The sequence below is a fragment of the Pollachius pollachius genome, assembly GCF_949987615.1.
Source record: "Pollachius pollachius genome assembly, chromosome: 15".
NCBI lineage: Eukaryota > Metazoa > Chordata > Actinopteri > Gadiformes > Gadidae > Pollachius > Pollachius pollachius.
The window spans coordinates 7,013,873-7,024,901 of NC_136948.1; the positions used below are offsets into that span (position 1 = coordinate 7,013,873).

At 50.9% G+C, this 11,029-nt stretch overlaps 1 protein-coding gene across 1 annotated transcript in view; it reads left to right on the top strand.

Annotated features, from left to right (window-relative positions):
- hs6st1a (heparan sulfate 6-O-sulfotransferase 1a) overlaps window positions 1-11,029 on the top strand; it is a gene marked incomplete at its 3' end in the record, with an annotated part of 37,601 nt that overhangs the window by 517 nt on the left and 26,055 nt on the right. Inside the window, exon 1 of the mRNA XM_079751802.1 lies at window positions 1-357. This exon is cut by the window's left edge and continues 517 nt beyond it. Coding sequence (XP_079607928.1) covers window positions 1-357 — 357 coding nt within the window. The remainder of the gene's footprint in view (window positions 358-11,029) is intronic.

Genomic DNA, 11,029 nt, shown 5'->3' on the forward strand with positions numbered 1-11,029 from the left:
CTTCCCGACGCCGGACCCCCACTACGTCAAGAAATACTATTTCCCCGTGAGGGACTTGGAGCGGACTATAGATTTCCAGATCAAGGGCGAAGACGTGATTGTATTTCTGCACATCCAGAAGACGGGCGGCACAACCTTCGGGAGACACCTGGTCCAGAATGTCCGTCTGGAAGTTCCGTGCGACTGCAGACCGGGCCAAAAGAAGTGTACCTGCAACCGGCCCAACCGCAAGGAGACGTGGCTGTTCTCGCGGTTCTCCACGGGCTGGAGCTGCGGGCTCCACGCCGACTGGACCGAGCTCACCAACTGCGTGCCCGGGGTGCTCAACAAGAAGGAGAACAAGTTGAAGAATCAGAGGTAAGACTGCGTTATCTTCTGATGTGATGTGACCGGTTTGGTGATCAGTAGAGTATATTAGTCCAAGGGATGGGAGCGCCGACATTATAATGCCAATACATGTTCGTTCTACTCTTTCTCTCCTTCATTTCACATCACCTACGTCTTTGGTATCGCTTTTTAAGTATTACTTAACATGTGATTTATTGCGATTTAGAACGGGCTATGCTCTGTCACTACCGGTGTTGTAAAATATGAAATAATAGTTTGTTTGGGAAGGTAAGCAGACTCCACCATGCCCCCCCCCCACCCTCAAAGTACCCAGTTAACGATTGATCGCCTGAGCAAACTGTTGAGTGATCATTAAGGTCGCCCATAGAAGCACTGCACAGTGCCGTGAATTCCAGGGAATATCAACAGTGCCTGACAATTGTTGATGAATACCGCTAGCAGGGGGCCGGGGCACGGGGAAGGGCTTGCCGGCGCCCGGGGAAGGGCCGACCGCAGCTGGCCCTCCCTGAGCACCGTATTACTCCTGAACAACACAATCCAATTACCACATAGAAAGCTGTAGGACCGGCCCGTGCAGCGATTCCAGTCAATATTACGCCGTCATATTGACTTTACACCACGCGTTATGATTCAATTATGAACACATCTCAGCTCTGCTCCCTTTTTTTTGTTGCTAAAATCTAACGTCCTCCTCCCCCAGACATATCGACGGCTGCATCATCTTCTATCTCACTGCACCCCCCTCGCTCGCTTGCTCCCCCTCCCTCCCATGGCAGACGGCTTTGTGTGTGAATCGGTCCAAGTGTTGTTTTTCTCTCGTGAACTGAATACAATTGACTTTTAGCAAGAGAGACGTCTCTCCCATCTTCATCTGGACTCCCAGGCCGGGCCAGATTAGTACCGGTCAGACACACAGACAAACACACACACACTCTGGCCGTCCGACCCGTCACCATGTGGTGACCCCGGTCAGAGGTGACTCGTTGCCGTGCCGACACGCAGGCTTCCAGACTCTACAAGGTGGGGGTGATGAGAGAGAGAGAGGGCGAGGTTCTGTGACGGGGAGGAACTGTACAGCATCAGAGAGAAGCAGGAGCAGGGAGATGTGATGGAACATTTGTGTGGGAGAGGGAGAAAGTGAGAGAGAGGATCATTTGGCCTCCAGTATAATCGACAACCCCGTCGCTACTGACAGCAGAAGCAGGGGAATCTAAGCCTAATAGCCCCCCAAAGACAGACACACACACACACGCACACACGCACGCAGACACACAGTGTTGCGTTCAGCTTCCAAGATGGGAACACAGAGCGAGAGGGAGATACACTAGTGGAGCTGGGATAAGCTCACAGTTTTCCCTCTCCCCCCTTTTCCTTTTTGTGTACATTCAATTTTTCACTCCTGCTTTCCTGGCATGTCTCCCCTTCGCTCTCATGCCTTCCTGCCCCTCTCTGTCTCTGTCTCTCTCTCTTGCCTTCCTGCCCCTCTCTGTTTCTGTCTCTCTCTCTTGCCTTCCTGCCCCTCTCTGTCTCTCTCTCTCTCTGTCTTCTTCTCCCACTGTTGCCCGGCCCAGTGATTTGGTCTGAATTTTCTCTCCTCCTATTGTCCTGTTCTACTTTTTGGCTATAGACCATTTCTCTTCCGCTCTCTCTCACACGCGCTCTGTCCTCTCATTATGGTGCGGCTTACTTCATAGCGTCTGTCTTGCAAGGGGATCACAAGTTATTGGAGAGAGCAAGAGAGGGGCGGGGGAGGGATGGGGAGAGAGAGAGAGAGAGAGAGAGAGAGAGAGGGATGGAGAGATGAAGAGAGCGGCGCGGGAAGAGAGACAGAATCTGTGGTTACAGAGTGGCGACGAAGGATGGTGTGTGTGTGTGTGTTCTGGGCCAGGGCCAATGGTGGAAGGAAGATTTACGAACCTGCCGCTGAGCAAAACACTTCCCTTAGTACGAGAAGCGACTGTTTATGCCTTTTTGCTTTTATTTATTTATTTAGGTTTCCTCCAAAGAAAGCGATACTGTGTGTGAAAGGCGCACACACCAGCGTATTTTCCAAGAATTATTCACGACAACCATCTGGATGGCAAGCAGACAGTGGTATTGTCGATCCTCAGAAGGAAGATTAACATGTGCTGGATGATGTTATCACAATGGGGAAATTTTGCATTTTCTTGCCAACTCAAAATACATAATGGTATGTTTTTAGGGTTAGGAGATGGCAGGCTGTGGCGCAACGTGTCGGCTGGTAACGGAACATTATCGCTTCGCTCGCAGAGGGAAGATGAGTAAATCAACCCGGCTGGTCTGAATCTTGTCATTTATGAGGATCATATAATTGTTACAACAGATATGAAATGGAACAATAACAGGGAGCGAGAATACAAGAGTGAAATGGTTTCTCATTTTGAAAGCGTCAGGCGCACACAGGATGTTTATAACTTATTCGTTGGCCAAATAACAACAATGTATTATCTATTATCTCTACATTTAGGCACTCCGTCATTGTAAGCGATCGTACATGTGTTCATACCCCTTATTTTAACTCGGTAAAAGCCCTTTCAAGCTGGCAGCATTACCACCGGAGATGAAAGATCGTTTTGAGTGCACTTTTTCTTACTTCCGTTTCAGTCTTAAATGGTCTGAAATAACGCCAAGTAACATAAGATACAAGAACAACCCCCCCCCCCCCCTACCATGATGTCACCCCCAAGCAGCACAATGAACTATCCTCGGTACACCCCAAGAGTCCTTAGCAGCCTGTATGTAGCCTAGTGTTCTCTCTCTCCTCTGGGTGGACGGAGGGTATGTCTCCGGGGACTCTCCGACCCCGGTTTGGACAGTGCTGAGGCCGGAGGGATGGCCGTGGGGTCGTTTGATCAATAACACATGCAGAATAAAGCAAAGTATTCGCCACCAAAGAATCCCGTTTTTATCGCCATCAAGATGTTGGTTGTTTGACAGGCATGGGGTTAGCATGTTTTGTCCCACATGTTTATCTGTCTTCTCTTACCTTTGGATATCCATGGGGATGGTACCCCTCTCTTTTTTCTCAGAGAGAGAGAGAGAGAGAGTGAGGGAGAGTCTCTCTCCCTCACTCTCTCTCTCCCTCTCTCTCTGTTGCTGGAGATCAATAGGAGAATTGTGGGGATTTTGTAAAGTGGACGTCTCATTTATAACAGCGCATGCACAAACACACGTACACACACACACACACGTACACACACACACACGTACACAGACACACACACGTACACAGACACACACACACGTACACACACACACACGTACACACACAGACACGCACACCAGAGTGAGACTCAGATCCCGGCACGGATCCTCGTCTACGAAGCATCTAATTGGTTAAGGAGATGCCTATCACTTTACTGAAATTAGAGCTGTGCTTTCAGATGGTGGGAACCATCTGTCGTGTGTGAGTGTGTGCGCATACTTGTCTTAATCCTGGTGTCACATTTTAGTGATGAAGCTAATTTTACAGCCTCGATCTCTCATATCCCCCCTATTTTCCTCCCCTCTCTATCTCTCTCTGTGTGAGTGTGTCTCTCTCAACCCGCCCCCTCCCATTGCCTCTCCAACCCATTCCCTCCCTCCCCTTCTAGCTCCCCATCCCGGCCCTCCCACTTCCCTCCGTGATGGCGTGGTACTCTAATCAAACAGCAGGCTGGCTTTCCACTTGGTGGCTTAACTCTCCTCTCTCTCTCTCTCACTCTCTCTTACTCTCTCCTCTCTTCTCTCTCTACCCTCTCTCTCTCTCTCACTCTCTTTCTCTCTCTCTTACTCTCTCCTCTCTTCTCTCTCTACCCCCTCTCACTCTCTCTTTCTCTCTCTCTTACTCTCTTCTCTCTCTACCCTCTCTCTCCCTCACTCTTACTCTCTCCCTCTTCTCTCTCTACCCTCTCTCTCTCTTCTCTCTCTACCCTCTCTCTCTCTCTCTCTCTCACTCTCTCTTTCTCTCTCTCTTACTCTCTCCTCTCTTCTCTCTCTACCCTCTCTCTCTCACTCTCTTTCTCTCTCTCTTACTCTCTCCTCTCTTCTCTCTCTACCCTCTCTCTCTTCTCACTCTCTCTCTCTACCCTCTCTCACTCTCTCTTTCTCTCTCTCTTACTCTCTCCTCTCTTCTCTCTCTACCCTCTCTCTCTTCTCACTCTCTCTCTCTCTACCCTCTCTCTCCTGCATTAGAGGAAATGTCTTTTTCATGGAAGATTGGCTGCAATTTCCAAGATGGCTGCAGTGGCTAATGGACAACTGTCTGGGTTCTAACAAATGACAACGTGTGGGAGGGGAGGAGGATGGAGAGGAGGGCAAGGGGAGGTGGATGGAGCGGAGAAGAGGACGACTGGATGGTGGAGGAGGCCGAGGGACAACGGGGGTTTTGTGGGTGGTGGTCGTGGTGTGAAAACGTTTAGTTTCATTACTGGGGAGGGAAGTGGGGTAGTAGATTATCACGCCTGTCAAGCCCTGGACATTACTCTTCTTTCAATGGGACTGTTTAGGATTCACCGCACAAACTGTGTGTGTGTGTGTGTGTGTGTGTGTGTGTGTGTGTGTGTGTGTGTGTGTGTGTGTGTGTGTGTGTGTGTGTGTGTGTGTGTGTGTGTGTGTGTTAGTGCTCAGCAGGGTGCCGTCTCCCGGCCAGTAGGCTGAACAGTTTTCTGGGTGAAATGTTAAATGTAAATGGTAACAGCGTTATAATGAAGTGTCTGGCCTCATTTGATTTTCTCCAGATGTAAGAAAGCATGTCATGTTTGGTACAGACTCCAACAAATAACACATCACAATTGTAGTATTTCTTTCAGTGACACATGAAGGTTGCGATCGAAAAATAATTATTTCCAAATAATAGTGACTCATATCGCAATTGCAAGATCTGTCCAAATGTTGTCAATATTTGTTTTATTACCAAATGTGTTAACCCTACCAGCCGGAGGGATTTTGAACCCATTTGAAATTTAAACAATTGTTAGAGGTGTGTGTGTTTGTGTGTATGTGTCAGCGAGTGTGCGTGTCCGCGTGTGGAAATCCAATCAGATTACCTAGCGGTGGTTTACGTGTTGACGAACACCACCCCTCTCCCCCCAAAGCCAGCTCCATCCTTCCCTCATCCATCCACGACCACCGCATCTCCATCCTACCCCTCTTCCCCGTCACATACCCATGACCCCCCGCCTTCCCTGCGCACACACACCCAGGCGCACAGCCCCTCTTCACAGCCTATAGCCCCCCGAACCCTCCTCCTCAGCCTAGCCCCTCTCCCCAGTTTAGTCGAGGTTGGAATTGGGGGGGGGGGGGGGGGGGAGAAGGCAGACGGACTCAGGTTTCTGGGGCTGGATTGTGTCGCGTTGGGTTGCGTCAGTGCCCCCCCCCCCCTTCCCTGACCCCGGCTGGAATGTTTGGGAATGAGAACACAGAGGGGGGGGGGGGCAAGCTAGGACCTGCTGGATCCTCCAGTGAGCTGTCGCTGCTTACATCCGCCTCAGCCCTGCTTATGCGGCTCGGGGTAATTCCTGGTTAGGGATAATCTTCCAGTGGCAAGGGGGGTGGGGGGGGTGGTGGGGGGGGGTTTGTGTTGTGAGATTATGCGAAAGCACCTCTTAGCATGATGCGTGTTTTCACAGGGATAAGGATGATGATATTAATGATGTTTGATAACAATTAAAAGATATGCAGTAGAATGAATGGCTGAGTATTAGAAAGGGACACACACACACACACACGCGCACGTAGAATATATCATATTCATTATCGTCTAGTGCTGCCCCTTTTGCACCTAAGTCCCCTAATGCTAAAGTGTAAACCATCTGAACCAACGACCTCCTATCGGACGAAGGCGCTTATCTCACCCTTAAACACATGCCAATTAGCCGTCAATATTCGCTTAACCCTGATGTGGTTTGGGTCGACTTAGAACGGCTCCACTCTATTCCAACCAGAAGTGCCTCCTCGCTCAGCCCAGTAAGATGTGTGACCTCGGAGCATACCTCCGCCTGTAAAGGGTGAGGCATCCATCTCCATCTCTATCGGTGTTGTGTTCTCGGTAGCTCCGGGCTACTGCTGACAGGTACCCACTGGCGCTACCCCACCAGGTCAGGCCCAGGTCAAGCTGACCCATCTCCAGGCCTTACCCCCCCCCCCCCCCCCCCCCTAGTAGCTTGGCGAGGTTGTAAAGGCAACACGCATCTAAACAGCTGAACAGATGTTTTTTTTATTGAAACGCTTTCCAGAGTAAATTTATATCTAATTGATCCAATCCCTTTCGTCAAAACAAATTGGGGTTGGCCTACAACGCTAAAGAAGGTATAATAGCTAGCTGCTACCATGTTAATGACATGCTATTAGGAATGACAGGTATACAACCCATGTGAGTCTTTCAATTGACGAGGCCAAGCCGAGAATCCAACACGGTGGAGGTGGCTACAACAGTCCCCGGGTGTAGCCTTTGACCCTTGCAGGGTTGATAATAAAACTAAAATAATAACAAGATAATAATTGATGATTGGATAATGAAGAGGAACGACATGGCGCTGAGCCTCTCCCCCAAGTGCTCCATTCGACACCCCCCCCCCCCCCGTAGTGCTGCACTCTGCCTCTCCCCTGGTGCTTTGCTAACCCCAGGTATTGATTAGCCATAATCGTCCAATGATCGGCGGTTTCCAGGTATTGACGGAGCAGCGATCCGTCGTCGTTAGCGACGGCTGTGTCCCTGACAGAAGACAAGAGGCGGGAGGGAACGCAGAGTGATGTGTTCCTTAATCATTACACGGCCTCTGCCTTCCCCGCCGTCGCTCCCTCGGCTCGGCTCGGCTGCTCGGCTATCAATTGTTGCCGTCCCACCCACACGACACGCATGCGCGCACGCACTCACACATTTATACACACACACACACACGCACACACACACACACCCGTGCACGCGTGCGCTTCCAAGCTATTCCTCACGCCGGGGGAAAAACGGCGGTGCGGTAAATCATTAGCAGACATTTCTATGGCTGGTAATGAGTGGTGCTACGCTACAGCGCCGCCGCCAACAGGATTACTCCCTATTGATTAGCTTAGCATTAGCCGGGGCTAGCCAAAAAGCAAGCGGGCTGATTAGCAGGCCTTTCTGTGGTGGTTAATAAGTGGCGCTATGGAATGCGGCGGTGCGCTCGCCATGAGAATGGGATTACAGGCTATTAATCAGACAGGGGGTTAGCGGCTGTCATTAGCGCGGCCCTGGGCAAAGTCAGCGCTGGTTATGGCTGAGTAGCTTCTGCTTTCTAGAGTGAAACTCTTCCTTCCTTTCTTTCTTTCTTTCTTTCTCTCCCCCCCCCCCCCCATTGGCCTTCACTCTCCTGGCGCCACGACAACCGCCGCCCACGTCCCAAACAGCCGTCATTTCTCTCTCCCGTCCTCCTCTCTTCATTTCGACTCCCTCTTCTTCTGAGATGGAATGAGAGGAAGGGTGGGGGGGGAGGGCTCCCCGTGGAGGGCTGGGCTAGGCCTTCATTAATCTCTCTTTCTATTTATCTATCTCTTTCTCTCTGTCGAGCAACAGAGAGCAGAAGAGTTGCGACAGGAAGTGACCCTCCCCCTGTGGCAGTTTTCTCATTTAGTTTATTTACAAATAAACACATTCATCCCCCCCCCCTCCCAAGTATGCAGGCTCCCTCAATACATAACTTAGTTCATTAATGAACTGTGTGTGTGTGTGTGTGTGTGTGTGTGTGTGTGACATGATGAGGCATGTGAACGGAGGGGAGGGGATGACAGGCGTGTTAATTGAATTGTGTGAAAAATGCAAATCCCAGACTGCCTCTTTATATCAGTGGGAGGAGTCTGCACACTGATGACACACACACAGGAGAATGACGCCGTTGTCTCTACATTTATTTCCCACCAAGCTTCTCCATGTTAATGTGTGTGTTTTGTTTATGACATTTATCCTTCAGGGACCATGTACATAAATCATTAATCTCTCATGCGAGGGGAAGGGATGCATTGTAGCAGAGTTATCTCCTAGCTCGTTTCCATGCGGGTCAACACAAACACGAGTCCGAGGAATACAAATGAATGTTCAAAAACACAATGCTGAAATACAGCATTACCATTCCATACTCAAATTGACGTTCATCCTCGGCATTCTGAGTGTTGGGTCTGCGTGTAGAACACCAAACCAGAGCTGTACATTATGTGGAGGAAGAGGAGGAGGAGGGGGAAGAGGAGATGAAGAAGCGAGAAAAAAAAACCTAAACAGCTCTCATATCTCCTTCAGCCTCGGTTGCTTTGCATACTGCGCCCGCGGCCGTGTGTGTCTGCTTGTGTGTGTCTGCGTGTGTGTACGTCTGCGTGTGTGTGTCTGCGTGTATGAAAGCCAGGATCGCGTGTTTCCGTGCGGGTGACCTATGTTCACATGTCCACGGGCCGTGTGTGTGTGTGTGTGTGTGTGTGTTGTTGCTTTTCGATCGAGCAAGAGAGGAATCTTGTCGCTGTAGGCTACAATTCTACTTAACGTCCTCTTCCACTCCCCACCACCAGACACACACACACACACACACACACACACACACACACACACACACACACACACACACACACACACACACACACACACACACACACACACACACACACACACACACCTCTGCAGGCTCTAAAGTGACCTGGTTAATCCCGGGTTAAAGACATACGTCGCCTCGCGTGGAGGGCAAGGGGGTGATGGTCGGGTGTCATATCTGCGGCCTTCGCAACGTGTTAGCAAGCTACGTTAACGCGCTACGTTAACGCGCTACGCTAACGCGCTACGCTAACGCGCTACGCTAACGCGCTACGCTAACACGATACGCTAGCATGCTGCCTTGCACTCTCTCTAGCCCCGCTGTAGAGGAGGGCTGTCGGTTCGAACCGGTTCATACTAATCTTAGCCCTCCCTCCCCATCCCCCACAGGGGATTCTTTATGTCCGTCTGTCCGTCGGTCCGTCAGAACCTTCTGCTGATGTGCCCGAACCGCCCCCCCCCCCCCCCCTCACTCCTCACGCTCGACCGCACACACACACACACACACACACACACACACACACACTCATGCACACGCGCATATTCTGACATGACACTTTTAGTTCCCAGTGAGCAGTCAGCTTCCTCCAGAGAGAGGAGGTGGTGCGTCAGGAAGTGCTTTTATCGCTGTGATCTGATCTGATGTGAGAGAAGATGATAATTGCACAGAAGCCGCACAGTTCTTTCCCCTCCCCCCCAATCTGTCCTACTGTCCCCCGCTCTCTTTCTCCCCCCCTCCCCCGCCCCATCACTCTTTCTCCCCAAGTGTCGCCCACTCTCACTCTCCCTCTTCCCATATTTCTTACACACTCTCTCATATCTCTCTCTCTGCCGTTGCAGCCCCCCCCCCCCCCCCACTAACTCGCCCGCTACGGCTGTCTCTCTTTTCCCCCAGATTGCCTGTTCTCCCCCACTGTCTCCCAGATCTCTCCCCCACTTTCAGTCCCTCCCGCTAACTCTCTCTCTCTCTCACTCTTCCTTCCCCCACACTCACCTCCTCATTCTCCGGCTCGCCCGTCTGCCGTTCCTATATATATGTCTATCTATATGTTCTGTGTGTGTAGCATCTAGTACGGCACCACTCTGCTGCCCGGTGGCAGAATTACCTGGGCAGTGCCATTGATGCCTTATAAGTTGCTGAAGTTCATTATAATACCGATGGAAATGGGCTATTGCCCTAGCCTGTGTTCAACAGTGGTGATGTATAGCTCTGGTATCTTGGGCGTGTACAGGCACACCAAAACAATTACTACGAGAACTTAAGCCTGAGCAAATCTTGGGCTCTAGTAGTGTCGATGAATCATCTGCCGAGAGAAGTTTGGAAAACAGAAATGACTCAGTTACACTATTGACTTGCGTACTACATATGGAAGCACCTTAGAGGTGTGTGTGTGTGTGTCTGTGTGTATGTGTGTGTCACAACAAACTGGCCTGTGGCTGTGTGTAGCGCTCCCAAGCAGAGAGGAGGGAAGTAGAATTGAAGCAGTCGCACATTCGTGTATAATCTCTCCATGGTGTTGTTGTGAGTCACAAGGCCCGTGTGTGTGTGTCCTGCTGCTGTCTTTGCACATGCTTCTCACTGCCATGCAAACACTCCAAAGCTCAAAAGCAGGAGACGCAAAACATGCTCTCTCTCTTACCCGCTCAGTCTGTCTCTTTCTGCTCCCCCCCCCCCCCCCCCCCCCCTGTCAGCTTCTGCTGTTGTAAAATGACATTCTTCCTCTTGTGTTTGGAGTGCAACACACCACCCGCCCATTCCTCTCCACTCTCGGGCTTCCTTCCTCTCCCCAGTCTTCCTTCCTCTCTCTGTCTCCCTTGCTCTCTCTCTCTCTCTCTCTCGCTCTGTCGGCCTGTGTCTCTCTCTCTCACTCTGGGTGTCTCTTCTTTCTCTCTGTCTCTCGCTCTCTCTCGCTCTGTGTCTGCCATCTTTTGTTGCGGGTCCGTTCACGCTTGACCAGCCTGCAGTGACTCTTGACTTCAAAGAGCCCCTTCATTCATCAGTCACTCATCCGGCAGAGAGGGAGAGAGGGAGAGAGAGGGAGGATGCGTATTCAGAGAGGGATGGGAAGGGAGGAGGAGGAGGAGAGTATATCAAAAGAGGCGGATGAGTGTATGAAAGGAGGGGAGCAAGGG